This window comes from Citrus sinensis, chromosome 8 (genome assembly GCF_022201045.2).
Source record: "Citrus sinensis cultivar Valencia sweet orange chromosome 8, DVS_A1.0, whole genome shotgun sequence".
Lineage (NCBI taxonomy): Eukaryota > Viridiplantae > Streptophyta > Magnoliopsida > Sapindales > Rutaceae > Citrus > Citrus sinensis.
Genome location: NC_068563.1, coordinates 7,926,780 through 7,948,537, shown reverse-complemented (window position 1 = coordinate 7,948,537; position 21,758 = coordinate 7,926,780). Strand labels below are relative to the sequence as shown.

At 36.3% G+C, this 21,758-nt stretch overlaps 2 protein-coding genes across 7 annotated transcripts in view; both read right to left on the bottom strand.

The window, feature by feature from the left end:
• Positions 1-21,758, bottom strand: part of LOC102615643 (uncharacterized) — a 48,891-nt gene that overhangs the window by 13,333 nt on the left and 13,800 nt on the right. The window contains exon 7 of one of the 6 annotated variants that reach the window (XM_052431671.1): positions 5,412-8,135. The exons of 3 other annotated variants lie outside the window; for them this stretch is intronic. In XM_052431671.1, the coding sequence (XP_052287631.1) occupies positions 7,962-8,135 (174 nt within the window). In that variant the 3' untranslated portion in view covers positions 5,412-7,961. Of the gene's footprint in view, positions 1-5,411; positions 8,136-12,893; positions 13,002-13,109; positions 13,355-21,758 lie in introns of those variants that run through there. 2 more of the 6 variants (XM_052431672.1, XM_052431670.1) reach the window with 2 other exon arrangements.
• LOC112499208 (uncharacterized) lies at positions 20,105-20,872 on the bottom strand. Its single transcript, XM_025101682.2, has one exon. The coding sequence runs from the start codon at positions 20,686-20,688 to the stop codon at positions 20,311-20,313; it is 378 nt and encodes a 125-aa protein (XP_024957450.2). The 5' UTR covers positions 20,689-20,872; the 3' UTR covers positions 20,105-20,310.

Sequence of the window (21,758 nt, the reverse complement as noted above, 5' to 3'; positions counted from 1 at the left end):
ATTTTATAAATAGGTGATTGGATTTGTGGTGGAAATGATTTGGAATATGCTAAAACTTAAATTAAAATGGTGAGAATAAATTCTAAAATTGGAATTGAAATGACGAGAATAAATTGAAGAGAATTCTATTGAAATGACGTACTTGGGTATCTGGATCCGTATCAACATGTATCATGGGCTAAATAATCATTATTAATGTCAATTAAATCATGAGGGGGGAATCCACACCTCATGAACCACACTCTAATCAATATGGTGCTAAGGGTTTATCGTGCCAAATAATAATAACCTTGTACTAGAGGGCCGGTGAAACCAAGGCGGTACTAGACAAGATTAGTATTATTTGTCGACGAGAAGTCAAAACATCCACAAAAACTAGAGGGGAATAGAAAATAAATTTACCAAATAAAGCCCATGACACATGTTGAGACTTCACCTTCAACCCAAGCTTGAAAGAAAATTAGCCACTCATAATTAAACTAGGGGCAAAATGAGAATTTATTAAAATACGAATAAAATACAAAATGGAGAATGAATTATAGAAAATGGAGTCCAAAAATGGATTCAGAGATATCAAATTAGGAGGGAGAGGCCCCCTTTTTATAGATACATGGAGTAAATCATGGCCATCGGATTAAAAACAGTTTGGACGCTCAGGATTGCGCCACGTCATCAGTCAACAGTACGTGGTTTGACCACGCGGATGAACAGTAACACGGTTTGACCCGGGTTGAACAGTAACGCAGTTTGGTTGAAAATAATCTTTTGTGATGCATGCACCGTACGCGAGATTTTTCGTCCACTGATATGCTGCCACGTCACCATCAACAGTACATAAGAATTTTAGTCCAACATGATCATGACACCTCATCAGTCAATGCCACATTATCGGTCAATGCCACGTCATCGATCCGTTTATGTGAACAGTGTCGTGAACAGTAACATAAACAGTACCGTACATGTGAATAGTGCTATTTTTCCTTTTATGTCCCTCCTAAGGTTTTTTACCGTCCTGAGTTCAAAAGTGATGTCCGTTTTGCCATCTGATCTCTCCTTTATTGTGAAATAACTATAATGCCCCTAAAATACATAAATTACTTAATTAAAATAAAACACACGTAATTGAATCACAAGAAGGTTAAATACATAAAAGTAAGGGTTGTTAGTAAGACTTGAAATGTAAAATAACAGTTTTCTCCTTTATAAATATGCATTTTCTAACACTCAACACAGGGCGAGGCAGACCACTGGTGGGATGCTAAATCTCGTCTTTTAAGGGTGGGGTTGCAAGATGCACCTATTACTTGGGAGTTATTTCTGGAGGCTTTTCGTGAAAAATATTTTCCTAAACGAGTTTTCTTATGAAATTTATATTTCTGAAAACTAGACATGTAGGGCTTCTTGAATAAATTTTATTTCATTAAATTTGACTTTGTTTCAATTTTATACTTCCTTTCGAAATAGACACCACTGCACTGGAAAACTGCGATTTCAGCAATGCGATTAGATTTAGAAATTTATTTGTACTATCAAATAAACTCTAAAAATTCTGAAATTTTATATAGAAGTTAATATATGTGTATGGTATTCCATAATTTTCTGATTAGTATTTTATTTTATAAAAATCTCAGAACCCATTCTGTTAAGTTAAGGTACTGTGAAAATAGTTTTGAATTTGTCAAGAAATAAATAGTTTTGAAAATGTTTTTGATATCGGATCCTCTTGAAAATTTTACATGGGGTACTCATGGATGTCCAGAATAGTTCCATAGAATATTATGTCATTCTGAGTTTGAGATTAAGAGTTAAAATTCTGGGAATCAGACATGTACGAGTACGAATTAGAAAATCATATTCTTAGAATAAGTTATTGATAGTCATATTTTGTATTTTTTTAAGGTATTGGAGGTGTTTAAGGCTCTTAGAGGCTTTGAGGTGTGTAGTTCAAATTCTGTTGTCGAGGTAAGTAACTTCATTCCTAATAAACTGGATATGTATAAGTATTTTGATATTATTATTACAAGTATAAATGTTTTTATACTACTTAAAAGATTAATGGATTTTCATAACAAAATTAGCTTATGAAAATTTTTTCAAAATTCTTTTTAACAAAGTATTTTATAAATGCTTTTAAATATGTAAATTATTTTATGACATGACTACCTTTTATGATTTTATCTATAAAATATTTTGCAAGCCTAAATTGTTGTTATGGACATTTATGAAACTGATACAAATGTTTTGTGCCTATATATGATTTAATTATTTATGATTGTATGGGGGCCACCTCTTGAAGGCCAAAGCGTCACAAAGTGCCATATATAGAGCAAAGCGCCACGTATAAGTCATTATATTTTGGCTCAATGTCCGTAGTTATTTTGATTCTCATTCTGATCATATAATATGATATATATATATATATATGTTCTGAACCAGTACTGAATTTCTATTCTGAGTGTGCACACGATATTCTGATTCTGTTTCTGGCCAGGTCACCGGGACTATAGGTGATACTATGTGACATGAGCTAACCTTTTTGTTTTCTGTGAATGTGATATATGATTTGCTTTCATAAGTAACTATGCTTTTGATATTCTGAGATATAATGAATCTACGTTATTTTATCGTGATATATCGTTTTATAGAATTTATGGATTACGATATATGTTTTAAATAAAAGAAGGCTTGCAATATTTTTGATATCGATAGGCCTAGTGGTTTTACTTACCAAGTTGACAACTCACCCCTCGCCATTACTTTTTGTAGATCAAGTTCCTTATTAGAGGTGTGCTTAGCTTTGAAGTTAGAGATTTCGTTTCCGTTTGCTATTTGAATAAGAAGAGGAATACACTCATGTTTCTTTTTAGTTTATTTTTGTTATGAACTTGTAATTTGGAATTTGAGACTTTTGTTATTGATATGTTTCGGGAGAGATTATTTAGTGTTAGACGTATGAATTTGTGGATTTATTTGAATAAGAATTTGAGGTATTTTGGTTTGGAATTTATGAGTAAGGATTACGATTTGTAAGTAACCACCTTCTTCACATGCTCCGTACGTGTTACATTTGAGGTGTTACAAATAGTATTAGAACGATTCCCAACCGAAAATGTGTGGATGTTTATGACATCCTACATCGCTTGGGAAGGATTTTGTAAGGATGAATAGAACTAGGTCTGTGCCAAACCTTTAGACTTTGTGATTTTGTTTCTAAAAAGCATGTGATTGAAGTATCAGAGTAGCGCAACGAAAGCGTGGTTTGTTTGCTTAAGTCTTATAAGGATTTATTGGTCATAAGTGACTTTGATATATGGATTCTTTTGGGCATAACAAAAAAAAAAGTGAATTTCGAGGACGAAATTCTTTTAAGGGGGGAAGAGTGTAATACCCCAAATCTCCTAAGGGTATTTAAGTCTTTTTAGTTTTTAGTAATCTTTTTTACCCTGGTATAAATAAAATAAGATGTCTTTTCCCATTATAAGAGAGAGGGAAAGAGAAATTGGTTAAAAAAAAAGACAAGAAGGAAAAGAAAGAGAGAGAGAGAGAGAGAGAGAGAGAGAGAGAGAGAGATGGAGAGAAAAGAGAAAAAAAAAAGAAAAAGATAAGAAGAAAATCTTCTTCTTCTTCTTAGTTCTGTCATAGGAAAAACATGTGATCAAGTTGTTATTGTTGGGAGAAGTTTTGGAGGTAAGTCGTAATTATTGGTTTCTATTAAATTGTTGTGGAGAAGCATGATTGCAATAGAAGTAAAAACCTAAGATTTTGCATAAATATGCTAACAGTGAATTATTACGAAAATCATAGTAATTGTTACAAATCGATTTTGATTCTAATTTTTTGAGTATGTTAAACTAGACATCCTCTAGGATGTTTTGAAACTTGTTTCAAGTTAATTAGATAAGATTTCAATTAATTATGATTTTTCAAAGTCAAGTCTGAAAACTTGGAAATTTATGATTTCAGTGAATAACATGAATTACGAAATTATTTTTACCATAGCTAGAATTCTTCAAAAGTTATGAAATTTGGACCAATGATGTTTATATATGAATAGTATGATTCTGTAAATTTTCATGATTTTATGATAAAGCAATAAATTGCTTTGTATTTTTAAAGCAAGTGTGTTCAAAACAGAAAAATGTTTGACTGTATTGATAATGTCTGAAATGTCAATTATTTTCAATCGTTTTTTAAGGAATTATGTTATGCAATTTTTATCAATGAACTTTCAATGTGTTAGAATATGGTCTCTTAAATTTGAGATTCTTCCAATAAGGGAATAATTTATTAAAAATCAGAGAATATGGATTGTTATGTTTTGAGGGCCGATTATTGAGGACATTTGAGGTTGAGCTTAGCAGTTGTTTAAATTGAGATATTTAAGGACATTAGAGTTTATGATTGAGATTTTATTATATCTTATAAGGATTTATTGATGATTTTAGATTGATGATATCAATACACATTTGTTACATGAGGATGCCAAAAAGGTAAGTAAACTAGACTTTTAAACGAATCAAGATAAATAATATATATGTTTGACTTGTTTGAAAAACCTATTTTCGATAAGTACGAATGTGGATTTATATGTCTCTGCCCATGTGTTTATGTGATGTGTTGTTATGTATTGAACGTGATTATGTACATGGGCATATGTATGTGTGATGATTCATTGGCATGAGCATGACAATGTATTGAGTTTTCTATAAAAGAGAAAGTGGATTTTAGCAAATGAAATTTCAATTTTATGAGATTTTGCATTGGGGGCCACATCTTGAAGCTGTGTGGGGGCCACCTCTTGAGACTATGCGGGGACCACCTCTTGAGAGCTAAAGCACCGCAAAGTGTCACGCATGGTGCATTGTGTCATGCACAACACAAAGTGCTACGTTACAGGATACGTATTTTATTGAAAGGAAATATGAAAGTTTGAAAGCGACAAAAAAAGATTTTGATGAATTTATTTTACAGTATTTCCAAAAGATCATGGCATATCATCCATTGCATTATCTATAAGTATGTATGTATTTTCGTATAAGAAAAACTAGTTTGCTTACTAGGTCTTGCACTCATTATAGTTTATTGTGATTCAGTGTCCAGAAGTCAAGATTGATTCGTGATGAGTGAGAAGATGAATTTGAATTGATCATGGTAGATGATTTGGCTAAATTTTTAAGTTATTCCGCTGACTTTTGTATTTGAGGCTCGAATTTTATCGGTTGTAAAAAGTTATTTAAATTCATATGTGAGTTATAGTCAGATTTGCCTTCGGAGTTCGGGCTTGGGTGTTACACTTAAGGGAACCACACCCTGGATAAATCCATATGTAATTGGATAAGAACTTGAAAGAATGATGGCCAAAGACAACTTTTTGCTGTCTTAACTGAAAAATACATAGAAGGAATTGTAAATTCAGTAATTCAGTGTCATTGCTTCTTGTTTTTGAAATCAACATCACATTAATGCCAAATAAAACTAGGCAGAACTTGACTATCAAGAAGTAAGAAGGTGGAGGAACATAAGTAGCTTGTCCTCCTTGGCGCCTTCTACATCCAAGAAATGCCTATCCAAAATGGAAGCAAAGTAGCTTTGTTTAAAAATATATATACATATTTGCCAAAGCAACATCACTCACCTCTTCATAAATCCTTCGTAGAAAACAAGCACATTTTACACCCTCCTATACTTTCCAGGAAAAATAACCTTTTCTGACCACCCAATCAGTATCCACTGTCTCCAAGCAATGAAGAAGAACATGTACAGATTCTTCAAGTAGAGTAGTGCACCGTTCAAACTAACTGAAATTTACATGACAAATAAGAACAATGTTGTTGATGCTGAAATCTAGTCGCCCTAGACCCGACCAAATCGACCCACAAACGGTTGTACTAACAGCGATGAAGACACTGCACTTCAATACCTTCTACAGCCATACAAGCTCCAGGGATGCAAATCAACCATTTTCCTCCTTCAAGACCTGCGCTCACAAAAATAAATCAGAGGCGCCGGTAGTTTTTCCGATGAAAACCCTCTGATGCTTAAGTTAGTATGTAGAGTTTTCGGGAAAAAAACTGTAATTTAAGCTTGTGTACGCTCATAACGATGTTATAAAAAAAGATGTAAAAAAACTTAAAGTCTGATGTTATTTTGATAGAGTTTTCCCTCTTTTTTTTCTTGTCCCTTTCTCAATTGATTTATCAGCTTTTATAGGCAATCCTACCACTCTCTTAGAGCATTTTCCATGCCCGTTATACTCGGGTGATCATGGGCCTCGACGAGTCTTCAACCACCGAACGTGTGTAAGCGTGAGACGTCGTGTTCTTCCCAGCGATTTAGGGTGTGGCAAAACTGTTGCGTTGGTGTGAGATCGTGCCCTCTCTTTGAGTGACAAGCACTTGGTCGGCATGAGCTTCTGGTTGGTATTCATTTCTGGTCGATTCGTGTTCCATAAAGGCTATACTACCAGGTATCTGTTCATAACTCAGCAGAGGCAATTCGCCCCTTGGTAGGAAGTGGGGAGTGGCCGGACTGGTATTTTTTTATTACTCAACAAGTGTATAGTACCTAAATTTCAGAGAGGATGAGAGGGGAAACGGGGGATTGAGGAGGGGGAAGATCCTGAAAGTTAAATAAAGACATTACAAAGAATATGCAAGGCATCCAAGAATAAGAAAATCAACAATTTCAAAAAGGAGATTACCATTTATTTAGTAAGACGTTTACCAAGAAAGACATTAAACTAGGAAACAGATGAATCCACAAAGAAAATGCAAATCTTTCAGTTCCTCAATTGGCTAACCTAGTCTACCAAATGAAATAAAAAACTTGACAACCTTTGAAATCAAGCCAAACTATCACTTATAACATCATCCTTCCTACTAAGAACACCTTAAAGTCTTTTGGGCCTTGGATTTAGTCAAAACCTGTACAAAAAGAGTTCATTACAGGAAGTATCCAGTGTAGGTACCTTTTTCAATGCAGGAAAATGAAGAGACAAATAATCATTTGTTTATCAATTGTATAACAGAGCCAAGAATTTGTGGGGTTAGTCTGGGTTCTTGTGACTCCTTGCTTGCAAAGAATACATCTACTTTCTGAAGGGAAAGAAGCTAAAACTCTTGGAAAGTATGCAGTTCTGGCTCTAATTTGAACTAAGGCAAGGTAGAATAACCCATATTTTAAAAATAGAAGAGGGGAATTTATCAATTGTATGTATTATGTAGGATAATTTGTCATTTTACTTCACTTTGATCCTGGGTCTCAAAATAATTTTAGGATACATTTTTTTCTTTATTCAACTCAAGTAGGGATGATTCTCAGTTAATCTAATTTATTTTTCTCCTAGCACATGGTTGTCTTACATCTTGGTTTTACACATAAAAAGATTTTATGTGAGCTCTTTTTCCAAATACTGTTTTACAGGGTTCTTTCAATCTTCTTGTTGAGCATCAGGTCCACAAATTTATCTTCTTTTGGTTGATAAATATAAATCCTTTAGTTTGTAATTTAGAAGAAAAAAAATGATTTTCTTAAAAGAAAAGAGGTATTATAGTATCAATGACTTGAAACCATTGCAGAGGTATAGGCTATAGATAGAATTATGCAAGGGTTTGGCCTTAGATATTAACTGGCAGCTTTGGTATCAAACAGACAATAGAAGCTAATACATAGACAACACAAGAATGTTAAACGTATCCTCAGATAACCCACTGTTATAAATGCAATTATCTTGCATATTGAAGGGCTTACTAAAACTTGTAGAATCTCCTTGTTGCCACTCTTTTATAGCCTCTTAAGTTTTTCAATTCTATATAATGAGGAATAACTGCTGATTTAACAAGTTATTTTAGCTTAGTTTTCTTCTTTTCCCCACTTTTTTGTCATGATAAATAGTATCTAACTCCTGACATTATGAAACACAATAACCTTGTAAAATATGGACTGAAATGAGGAGGCCGAACTTACCTTTTCTGATGCTTCAGAAGGGTATATAATAGCCTGCAGTATGCTGCAAATAGGTTTATCGAGAATTGTCGATCCACAGCAATGGAATTCTGGCTTGCCACAGTATCACTATTTTGGTCATCCGAAAATATTACAAAATTAGATGGAACTGGAGTCTCTGAAATGCTAAGCTGACGGATGTCTTCAAAAAGTGCCGCAGGAACATGTAAAGATTGTGCTACATGCCATGAATCCATCTGAAACAAAGCATGCTTTCCAGAAACTCCTTCATGTACTTCTCTAAGTACGTAATCTGCGTCGTCCTCGTCCAAACATCGAAGGAACGGTAGAGTATACCCCCGCCGATATAACACCCCATTAATCATTGTGTACCTCGACGTTTGAGCTTTGATCTTCCGAGCTCGTAACTTATCTGGTGATAACATCCCATCTCTGATGTACGAGATTATCGGGTCCATTCATAAGCATTTCTATTCTATTCGCAGCACCTCCAAATTCTGCCCGATACGGGGCTGAACTTCACCTCCAAAGGGATCGACTTAGGCATTTTTTAATATGCTACAGCTACCATTATAGCCAGAATGTCCACTCGACTATTCTCCTCCTTTGGGATTTGTATCACCTCAACTGCCTCAAACTTCCCAACTATTTGCGTGACTTTCTTCAGGTATTGTTCCATCTTCTCATCTCTTGGCTAAAACCTTTTACTGACATGATTAGCAACCAGTTGGAAATTAGTTCGAATTTTCACCCTATCTGCTTTTACTGCCTTTGCCAATTCCAAGCCTACTATTAGAGCTTCGTATTCTGCCTAGTTGTTTGTGGCAGTGAACTCTAACCTTACAGCATAAGAGATCTCTTCCCCTTCTAGGCCTTTCAAAACAATCCCTACTCTAGACCCCTACTTCCCTGATGATCCATCCACCGACACCTGTTAGATCCTCGTTGTTGACTGTAACTGCATCCAGCTGGTCGAGACCTACTTCGGGCTCTGTGAATTCTGCCACGAAATCTGCCATTGCCTGGACCTTTATTGCTGCTCAGGATTTATAAATTATATCGAACTCACTCAGCTCTATGGCCCATTTCACTAGCCGACCAGAAGCATCCGGCTTGTGTAGAGCCCACCGCAACGGTTGGTTTGTTAATACCGAGACGGGAAATACTTGAAAGTATGGTCTCAGCTTTCGAGCAGCAACTACAAGAGCAAGTGCCTATTTCTCCAACGGTGGGAATCTGGTCTCGGCATCGAGCAGGGCCTTGCTTGTGTAATATATCAGATACTGAACCCCTTCTTCCTCTCTCACTAGAACAGAGCTCATAGTATGATCTGATACCGCCATATATAGGAACAGCACGTCCCCCTCCCGCGGTATGGACAACAAAGGTGCTCGCTGCAAATATTGTTTCAAATTCTGGAAGACTTCTTCACATTCGGGGGTCCATTCTATTTTCCTTCATCTCCTTATCACTTGGAAAAATGCCTGGCACTTATCTGTCGCCTTGGATATGAACCGACTCAGTGCCGCCAACCTCACCATAAGGCTCTGTATCTCCTTCAGGTTACAAAGAGATCTCATCTGCACGATTGTTTGGATCTTCTCGGGATTCACCTCGATCCCTCGATGACTCACCATGAATCCAAGGAATTTTCCCGACTCGACCCCAAAGGCACATTTCTCTGGGTTGAGCTTCATCTTGTACTTCCTCAAAAGCCCAAAAGTCTCCTCGAGGTGCTCGACATATTCGTTTGGGTTTTTTGACTTGGTTATCATGTCGTCCATGTACACCTCCATTGTTCTTCCAATCAACGACTTAAAGATTCTGTTCACCAACCTCTAGTATATGGCACCTGTATTTTTAAGATCAAACGGCATTGCCCTATAACAGAACAAACCCTAGTTAGCGATAAATGTCGTGCTCTCCTTATCCCGCTCGAACATTGGGATTTGGTTGTATCCCGAAAATCCATGAAGCTAAATTGGCCATGCCCGGCTGTTGAGTCAACCAGCTGATCGATCTTGGGTAGAGAAAAACTATCTTTCGGGCACGCCTTGTTGAGGTCAGTGAAATCTACACACATCCTTCATTTACCATTATCATTCTTTACTAAAACCACATTCGATATCCATTCAGTGTAGTTGACTTCCCGAATGAACCCTACCTTACAGAGCTTCTCCACCTCGCCATTTATAACTTCATACCTCTCCTGGTTGAAGCAACTTCTTTTTTGCCTTATCGACCGAGCATCCTTCCTTATTGCCAACCTATGGCAGGCCACCTCAGGGTCAATTCTCGGCATGTCTTCATGTGTCCAAGCAAACACATCTACGTGAGCCCGCAGACAATACACCAGCTTCTGCTTCTGCTATTCCTTAAGCCTCGACCCGATTCAGATTGTTTTTCCTTAATCACCTTGTTCCAAGCTTACTATTTCCAGCTCCTCAACCGGCTCTTGTCTGCCATCTTTGACTTCCACTCGAGTATCAAGCGATGTGATTTGCATTGCTTCCCTTGCTGCTGTGGAGTAACAGCTTCGGGCAATCCTCTGGTCTCCTTGTACCACTCTCACTACTCCATTCACCCGATACTTGAGAACTAAGTAATGATTAGAGAGTATTGCCTTGCTCATCCTCAGAAAGGGGCGGCCTAAAATCATCTAGTTAAGACTCCTTTCATCGACAACTACAAAATTCAGGATCATAGTTTTTTATGTCGGAGAGCTGCCTATTGTGATTGGGCAGCTCGACTATGCCTAGGGGAACTAACTTTCCTCCATCAAACCCCTTCAAAGAGGTATTAGTGTGCTCCAACCTCAAGTATGCGATTCCCATCTCCTCCAGAGTCAATTTGAACAGAACATTGACTGAGCTTCTCGTGTCTACCGAGATCCGATCAAACTTCTTGCTGACAGTAGTGGCTTTAATGACTAAAGCATCCTCATGTGGATATAGAATACCCTCTTCATCCTCATCTGTCCACATGATCGATACTTGCATGATTCTTGCTCGCTTGGCTGCTGGGGTACTGAAGAACACCTCTTTGCTAGTCATGGCATACCTAGCGTAGTTCTTCCTCGATCTGTTGGAGTCTCCTACCAACGTTGGACCCCCAACAATTACCCTTACCATCAGTGATTGGTGGCTCATGTTTTTGTTACTCTGCTCCCCTTCACATGACAAACCCACCACCGGGATAGCCCCATCTACAAACTCGTCCAAGTAATGATTTCTCATTAAATCTTCAATCTGAGTCCTGAGATCCCTGCATTCGGTTGTGGTATGACTGTGGGTTCCATAAAACTTGCAATACCGTCTTTTATCTCTTTTGTTGGGCGGCTTTGTTATTGGGGCAGGGGAATAAAGTAATCCCCGGTCCTTTATGGTCTCATACACCTCGTCCATGGGTATTTTCAAATAGGTATACTGCCCATAGCTTTGGCTCTGCTCGATCATATGCACCGCCCTTTCCCTATGGGTGTCGTTCTGAGCTAGAGGGGGCAGCAGTGCTTCTGGTCTGCTTCCTCTACCACCGTGTGGGTGTGGATAAGGATGACTAAATGTCTGGTCATGCCTTCTCTAGGAATCTCTGGTTGGTGAACAACGAGGTTGCATCATGCTGCACTGATATTGGGGTGGCCTCTAATGAGGCTCATAAGAGGTGACCCGGCCTCTTGTACCACTACCTGAGGCATGGTGGTCCTTTCTCTTAATCGGTCCGTTTCCTGGTTGAGCTCTCTTTTCTTTCCTCCTCAACCCTTCCAGTTGGTCTATTTTAATATGTGCTGTCTTTTCTCCTCAATTTCTATGTCCCTTTTGGCCTACTCGTAAGCGGTAAAATATGTCTGAAAGACTAGACTCCTTAAATTGTACCACATCCGTCCTATCTTCACCCTTTCTTTCAGTCCCCTCAATGTCCGGGGATGGTTGAAGGCCCCCAAATTGAGGACACCGCGATAGAACCTTTTGATGAACTCCCGAAGGGTTTCATCCTCTCATTGCTTCATGCTTGCCAGTTCTATCACATCATCTTCAGGTGTCATTGCCCCCCGAAACTACTCCGCAAATTCCAGGCATATCTGCTCGAACGACTTAATGCTCCTTCGAGGAAGCTTCTGGTACCACTCACGTGCTCATCCCTCTAACAACAGCGGAAACACCCTGTACTTTTGTGCCTGAGATAATCTCTGCACCTCAGTTATATCATTAAAGTACTCTATGTGTACCAACGGATCGGTTCGCCCTGAGTACTTGAGGTCTGGAAAGCGAAAATCCCTCGAGATGACTGCACTCATGATTTCTGCAGAGAGGGGTGATTCACCATCCAGCATTATCCTCCAACCAGGTGCTCTGCTCTTTTCTTGCATGTCATCTATTATCTCTGCTAGTCTAGGCACTTCTTCCTCTAGTTGTATAGCTCGACCAGGATCACGTGCTGCAACCTGATCTCATTCTTGCTCGACGACATGCAGGTGTTGCCGGAGTTCCATTTTCTCTGCATTCCCAACTCCATAATCATTATCAAAGCCCTGCCTCTCCTGGGATTGATCTCCTCCCCCCTGACTTTCTCCTCGTAAAGATCGGTTGCCCATTTCACCACCAAATCCTCTGGTGGTCCTACCTTTCATCGCGTCGTTGTTCCTTATGCCAACATGCCCTAATGTCATTCTACCACTTCTCCTCCCCTCTTCTTAAATTCCCCTTCGCTTATTTTGCATACTGAAGGGCTTAATAAAGCTTGTAGAATCTCCTTGTTGCCACTCTTTTATAGCCTCCTATGTTTTCCAAGTCTATATAATGAGGAATAACTGCTGATTTAACAAGATATTTTAGCCTAGTCCTCTTCTTTTACCCACTTTTTGGTCGTGATAAACAGTATCTACCTCCTGACATTATGAAACACAATAACCTTGTAAAATATGGACTAAAATGAAGAGCCTGAACTTACCTTTTGTGATGCTTCAGAACGGTATATAGTAGCCTGCAGCATGCTGCAAACAAGTTTATCGAGAATTGTCGATCCACAGCAATGGAATTCTGGCTTGCCACAATATCACTATTTTGGTCATCCGAAAATATTACAAAATTGGATGGAACTGGAGCCTCTGAAATGCTAAGCTTATGGATGTCTTGAAAAATTGCCACAGGAACATGTAAAGATTGTGCTACATGCCATGAATCCATCTGAAACAGAGCATGATTTCCAGAAACTCTTGTCAGTACCTCAATGCACATAAGAATTACCGAACCTGGATCTGGAATATTTTCCCTCCCACAGCTAATTTGTTTCTCGTACAAAATTATCGGACTCTGCAAGTGCACAATAATGTTGAACAAAGCAGCGATCAAGTTCTGAATGTGCCTTTTTACCACATTTAGCCGCTTGCGATCTATAACATAAACAAATGGTCAAAACAAAAATGTATTGAACTATTGATTAATATACAAAAGAACTGATAAAAATATGAAAAATAAAAAAAGAAAAAATTTCAATAGAATCATTCTGGGCTGACCAGCATTGAGCAAGTGTACTTTCTTATAGATATTCAAACTCTACTTAAAAAATTTAAATACTTCACATTTGCATAACTAGAAATGACAAAGAACTTTATGAAAAGTCACAAAGAATAGAAACCACCACTTGGGTTTACAATGGCATCTGGTCTTTTTTTTTTTTATTGGATGTCACATAAAATTCAATGCGCATTACATTATAACTTTTCTGTTACAACCTTTGTAAATACCTCTTTGTTGATGCAATTGTAGTAACTTCAGTAAACAGAGGGGTGTTAATGAATGTAATACTATTATTATCCTTTTTTTTTTGTCCCCGAAAAGGTAGGCCCAAATATAATTTATAACCCCCTCCTTCCCCAGTCCCCCAGGAGGAATGTATTACTACTGTATCTAAAGTGAATGCATTAAGTCCTATGCGCTAAATGAGTTGAATTTTTTATGATAGATTTTACCATTTAACATTGTGAAATCTGTACGTATAACTACATGCAGCTTAAAATGATCTCTATCGAAAACTACTACCAGAAGCAGAATGGACTAATCAAAGATGCTTTAGATTATTTAATAAGATGAATCCATCTCTATATTAATCAATGATCTTGATATATGCACTAATCTAACATTACCTTGAGCATATTCTATAATTAGATCCAAGCAGTCAATACCAGCTGCAACGGTTGAAGAAACCTTGCCACCATCTCCACTTCCAGTACTTATTTGGTATATCATTGTGTTGTCTTCCTGCACTCCCACTAGTGCTCTCTCTATAGCTTGTACAGCAGACAAAAGATGTAAATATGATGGTTTCTGTATGAGCACTTTAAAAGACATCCTCAACCTTGATTTAAACTCATCCAGCCAGTGGGGCCCATGAGAAAAAGACACTTCGGATAAGCCTACACTCTCATCGAGTATCTTAGTGCTAGACTCTCTCTCATGTGATGCTAAAGTAGCTTTCTTACCCTGCAAATGGGACCCACGGCCTGTTGCCGAGGGTCCGGTTGTGGGTAGCAGAGGATTTTATTCCAGAGGAAAAAGAAGATACGGAGAATGTTGCCGAGGAATACCTGAAAGAGCTTATCGACCGAAGCATGATTCAAATAACTGAAAGATATTTGGATAAGGTCAAGACATGTCGGAGCCATGATTTGATACGAGAACTTGCAATCAAGAAAGACATGTGGGATGCGTTTGATGCGAGGAATTTGATTGATCTTCAAGAGTTGGAGATACGTGAGATACCTTATACAAATATGAATTTCATATTGCAAGTGAATAGCCTTCGGAGTTTAACATAGCAAACAGGCACAGGCTTTAATACGTTGCTTCCCCTTTCTCGTTGTCTGAATCTCGTCAAACTGAAGTTGGAAGGAAAAATCGATATTCTACCCAGAAGTAGTGATGAGTTTCCACCAAATCTTTCTGTCCTGGTCTTATATGGTTTATTGCTCAAGGAAGACTCTATACCAATATTGGAAATGTTGTCGAGCCTAACAATTCTTCACCTGGGAAATGATTCCTTCTCTGGAAAGAAAATGGTCTTCTCCATGGCAGGTTTTCCTCAACTCCAAGTTCTAAGACTTTCTTGGTTGCGCTTGTTAGAGACATTAGTGGTGGAGTCTGAAGCTATGCCTAGACTCAAATATTTCAGCATTGAAGACTGCAACAACCAATTGATGGTCCCAGAAAGATTGAGAATGCTCCCACTCCCCCTAGAATGGTGATACCACACTATATGCTTGTTCTGTGAGTCATCTGACACTTACTTTCATGTAGACAACTTTTATATTCTCTAGAGTATGCCTTTTTTTTTAATAAATCTATATATAATATTTTCACTTTGAGATATATTGTAATTGTTTGTCTTCATCTACTCATGTTCCCTTGTTATTCTTGAATTGCAAATGTTTGCATATAGTTTCCATTTGCAGAAAAGCGTGCATAGATTAAAGTATCCATGCTTAAGTAGTTCATTAATTTTCTACAATGTGCTAGCTTTGAGCTTACTTTACAGAAAATTCTGGTGGTTTTTGATGTAATCGGTGTTCTTCGACAATCATAGGGATGGCAAAATCTTCTATGGGTTTGGGGCTCCACCCTAAATGATGTGAATTTTGAATAATTTTTTGTAGGGGTGTTCGCGGATCGAATTTTACGGATTGGACATCAATCCATATCCGATCCATGATTTTGCGGATTATAATTTTTCAATCCAATCCAATCCAATCCACGGATTGATAAAATTCAATCCAAATCCAATCCATACATCTGCGGATCGGATGCGGATTTGACTCAATCCATATCAAATCCATACGTCTGCGGATCAGATGCAGATTTGACTCAATTCATATACAATCCACCATTTTTCGCATTAGTTTTCGAATTAAAAATTTTTAGTTATCTCCAACTAATGAAATAAAAAAATCTAATATAAAAATAATTTTACTACCAATTAAATTTAAAATTGAATAAAATTTAAATGAATTAATTGTTTAAATAAAGCTAAAATAATACATTTAAAGTTTCAAAATAAAACACATCGAGACTAATTATTCAAATAAAGCTACAATAATACATTTAAAGTTTCAAAATAAAACACATCGAGACTAATTATTCAAATAAAGCTACAATAATACGTTCAAAGTTTCAAAATATAACACACCAAGCTTAATTGTTCAAATAAAGTTACAATAATACGTTAATATAACACCAAAATTAATTGTTCAAATAAAGCCACAATTAATTGAAATTGCGAAGTTTCGGAAACCAAACACAGTCTGATCCTTCACCAGAGCTGTTGCGCCTGTCGAAAAGTGGTGATTACGGAGCCATCCACGATGGGAACCAAGAGAAGCTGTATGGGTGGCAATCTTGAAGGTTGTGATAGTGAAATTGTTCAGTTGGAACCAGTGAATGTGAAGTGGCTCGGTGGACTTACAAAAGAAGATGGCTTGCTCTCGCTGGAATCGCGCGGCCGATGTCCTTTAAATCCATGTCGAGAGTGTATCCAATCAATATTGAGTGTTGCTAGTGTGTGTGACGGCGGGGAAGGTTAGGGTTTTTTATTTGCAAATTGTTGGTGATTTGGCGTTATGTTACTTTGCTTTTGCTAGTGCGTCTGACTTTGCTTTTATTTTGTTTTACAATTTTTACAAGTTATATTTGTATATTTGATTATTTAATTATTTTTCATTTTATATTATTATTGGGTAATGGTTAAGATATGTTATAGTGCTTAGTAACTATGCAATGTCACATTTATAATTTTTTTAATTAAATTTATAATAATTTTTAAATTTATATATATATATATATATATTTTTTTTTTTTTTTTTTTTTGCAGATTCACGGATTTCTGCAGATTTACAGAAGTAAATCCATATCCAATCCATCGACTGCGGATTTTTAAATTTTCAATCCATATCCAATCCACCAATCCACGGATCGAATTTATACGGATCGGACGGATTGAACGGATCGGATTGGATTCTGAACACCCCTAATTTTTGGCAAATGAGAGAAAAATAATCTTCAAATTCTTAATGGGTTGGGGTTTGGTTTTGTACTCCCCACCCCACCCCACCCCAATTCCCATTATATATAAATATTTTTTTTAATTTTTATTTAATAATTTTGTTTTATCAGTTACAATGTTAGTTAATAATTTTTTTCTTACTTGACATAAATAGACTATGACTAAAAGAAAACCCTACAATATAATTTTTACTTAACTTAAAACATTGTTATATTTTATTTTCTCTCTTAAGATATTGTTTTCTTCAAATATTTTTTAATTTTAATATTATTTCAACATTTGGAGATTTTTTTAAAATAATTTAAATATTTTATAATGCGGTAATGATTTTATTTAACTCTTTAATTTTTAATTTATTGAAATTATGTATCTATATCTACTATAAAATAAATAAATATAGAATAAAGTGAGGATGAAGAAATCATTTTTCAAGTAGGGATTCCTCATCACCACTCCACTAAATTTATTAGGAAATGGGGTGAGGAATGTGGTAGGCCTCCCAACCCCATTACCATCCCTATCATGCTTACGCAAATTTATTTCCGGTCAATACATTGAGCAATTGACTAGCTATTGATGCCTAAATGCAGCCAGCGCATGATTTTGATTCTCCTATGATTAAATATCCTCTAGTTCAATCAGAGCAATTTGTCATCTTTTTTGTTTTCAACTTCTTATTTAGAACTATGTATATAGTATATTTGAATCTCAATTTTTGTGCCAATGTCATTGGTTGTAATATCATGCAACATGATAAGGATTCAGTGCTGAGTTGAATTTTTATTGATCACTAAATCAGTAGTTGTTAGACAAGATAAATGAAAAAATAATAATCTAAAATCATTTTTATCATTAATTCAGTACTTAGTAAAAACTTAATTCAACACTGAATCCTAATCCCATACAAAAAGATTTCAGACAAAAATCAAATGCATCGGAATGGAGCTTAACATGAATACCAAATAAAAAATTTATTGAAGACGAAAAAAAAAATTCTCATTTACCAGATTACTTTTCTTCACTTCTGTTTGCTTGTACTTCACTTCAAAAAGCCTAATGATCTGGCAATGCCATGCAATTACATCTGATTTCAAGCATTTAATATGGCATCAAACACTTGAGTGAGCATAAATCCAAAGCAAAAGTTTCCCCAGTGAGTCTCTACACTCAAAGCATTTATTCCAAATTAAACTTCCTATGAAAGCACTTTGAGCCTTGAACCTCGTATATTAAGCACTTAGTACAAAGAGAAGCAAGCAAAACAATGGAGTGGTTCTATCCCAGAAGAAGAAGAGGACCAGAGTGGAAACAAGGCTGGACAGGCCAAACCTTGGCCTCGGTATCTTCACCACCACCAGCATTACTCACAATTTTTGGGATTGTTATTATTTTATTCTGGCTATCTCGTTACACAGGCCTCAAGGCTCAGTTGCACGTCACAGCAATCAACCTTCAGCTATTCCTCATCTTCTTGCCATTTGTGCTGATATTCATCATAGCTGCATATTCCTCGAGTGGGAGTTACAGCTTTCGGCTTCCGCGCCTTAACGGCAGTGGAGGATCAATGCAGCAGGGACAGGGTGGTGGTGGCAACCCCTGGGGTATTGCCATGTTGTTGGTGGTTGTCTTGGTGTTGCTTTCTTATCAATCTTCATTTCATTCAAAATGGTTTGGAGGAAGTTAGTATATAAGTAGTCTTTTTTTTTTCTTTTTTTTTTTTGGTGAATGAAATATACAAGTAGTTAAATTCAAAGAAATATGAAAATTAATATATGTATGAGGTGTTATTAGATTTTATCTTGGAATCCCTTAAAGTGTTTGTCAAGAAATGCACATAGTTCTTTCTGATATATGAAATGCTTTATGTATTGCGTGGCTTTGAAAGGCAAATATGCTCTTGAACTTAAAACATTTTGTATTTTCAACTTAAATATAGATTAGTTGTGTATACGAAGCAAAAATTTAAAATAATTTTCCCATTTTCAGCTAGTTAATTTAAATTCAAACTCTAAATGTAAAGTGTATTTATATCTTCACCCCATCTTTGAGGTAGAGGATTTGAGTCGATGATTAATGAAAATTAATCCCACAGGCTTCATGAAAATTAATTTTTCTTTCAAACATTTGAAACATCCAGTCCAGTTTTGTGGCTCAGGTTAAGTTACAATCCTTCTAACTGTCTAGCTAAATTGGGAAGTGGCTTCACCCCTGATTCCATCATATTACTTATATTTGACTGAACCGTAAGTTAAAATAACTGAAACTTAACTGAAGCCCAGTTTTATAATTCTAACGGTACTATTAGAGCCACAAATTGATTCATGCAGACAAAGTTTTAGTACCAAAGTCTACCTAACATTTGCTTTCGTATATACACGTTAACATAATCTTTGCTTAGATTATTCATTTCCGAATGATTACGAGTCCTTGAAAGGGCCAAAAGAATTTGGAGCGTGCTAGTGGGATTCTACTTTCTAGCTACCCCACAGGCACTCCTGTCTTGATGGGTCATGCATGGCTCCAATAAACCATTGGATCACCAAGCACGTGTTAGGTTCTAGTAACTGAAAATTTGCTTGCCACGCTTTAAAAAAATCTTAATGCTGCCCTGACTCACAGAGCAGAGACATCTAAAATTGACATTTTTGGACACTTACAACACAGAGCCTAGCTAGGGAAGCTAATTGGGGATACTTAGTCATTGCCATTTGTGTGAATCAGGTTTTGGCTAGGACCAAAAGACGTGATATGGGTGATGGATCTCTTTTGCCTCCAATAATAAATAATAATAATAATATCTTGGACTCTTTAACATTTTGTGGCCACTAGAATTTGCCACCCTTTTCATTTTATCAAAAGCCACCCACCTACTCCTTTTACTTTTTACAATTTTCATTTTCTTTAATTGACCATTTTGCTTGAATCTCAAGTGAAAGCGAGTGATTGCTTGTTCTTTTGCAACAATTATTTTACTCCTGAGAAACAACATAGTTTCTCCAAAAAATTGACGAAAAAGTTTCTTATCATTTCCTCAATTTTCTCATCAACCAAACAAGGAAAATATCAAAACTAACACAAAAAAAAAAAATACACATAATGTGCAAAATGCATTAATATCATTAAACATAACTCACTCTATATATCAAAACAAAAAGCTTAAATCATAACTGTATATAAAACATATTCTCTGCTATTTACAACTATATATATAAACTTGCACTATTACTTATATGTATTGATCAAAGTAACATACCATTTTAGCATTACATACCATATGCATATACATATAGAGTATCAACCAAACCAGCTATCAAGAAATCTAGACTGGTACTGCACAAGAATGAGCAGCAACACAATGAAGGCAGCCACACCCCACGGCGAGCTCCCCTCCGACGGCAGGTTGTGACTACGCCGGCGTTTGTCCCAAGGAGACGAGGCAGAGAACATATCTGCACTATCCCATGATGATAGCCAACGAACAAGGAATATTAGAAGTACGGGGGTAGCAAAAAGAATCCAACTCAATTGTTGTCCAGCACTCTCAACGATTGACTCGTAGTTGAAGTACGATGACATGCCGAGAAAGATTAACGCCACTGCTATGATTAGGAGTACTGGATATGGTAACGGACTCAGAGTGAATGAATCAAAGATACTGCTTCTTCTGTACATCTTCGCATGTGGTCTTTTGGTTTTTGGTGATTAAGAGGGTTTGAAGCCTTTATGTCAAGTTGACATGTGGGGAATTTATAGCAAGAAAAAAGTTGGTTTTTGATTTGGTGGGTCGCCAACTAGAGAAGTAAGTTGAGTTGGGTGATTTGTGACCCTTGAGTTCTTGATTGACTTGATATCATGAGCACCATTTTTTTTTTTTTGGAATAAAATTTAGATTCAAACGATGAGTTAAGTTTCATATATTTATAATGATATTATTTTTCTTTTTCTTTTAAAAAAATTAAAAGAGAAAAAAATAAGAAAAGAAACCTTATTTGTCCAACTGATTATAACGAGGAAAGAAAATAAATAAAATACAAGTTGAGGCAATTTGATGGTCCTACAGTAATATAGGCTCATTATGAGGGCTGTTGATTTTCCAAAAATAATAATGTAATAATAATTAGGGCTGTTGAAAGCCAGTCCACCACTGGTGCTTGCTAACCCCACATCCCACTTTGTCTTATAGCTTACAAAATATCATTCACAGATCACAGGACGCGTTTTGGGCAATAGAATAGAAGATGCCATCACTTTCAATTACTTCATAATATTTTATTAAAAATAAATCAAAAAATGATAATAACATATTTTATAAATAGTTGATGTAATGTCTTAAGATTGGATAAGATCAGCAGAATCGGGGGATTTGACTAACTATTAAACGCTCTCTCTCAGCCGATGGTTTTTCGGTGGATCTCTATTCTCATAGTTAAGTAGAATTGTGAAGAAAGAGATTCGTGTCCGTATAGATTTAAAATTCTCTTAATTAAGTATTATATATGATTGTAAAGTTTATTTATAAGTTTTTCTTTTTTATAAAATATGAGTGAAGTAAAGATATTTATTTTTTGTAAAGATTGTCTGGACATGCACTTCATAAAATTTAATATAATAATATAAGTTTCAGTTATATATATATGATTATAAATATTAGTGTAATATCTGCTGTAATAACAATTACAAATATATATATAAGAATTCTCTTATATTGGATCCACTCACTATTTATGTGAGAGTGTTATAAA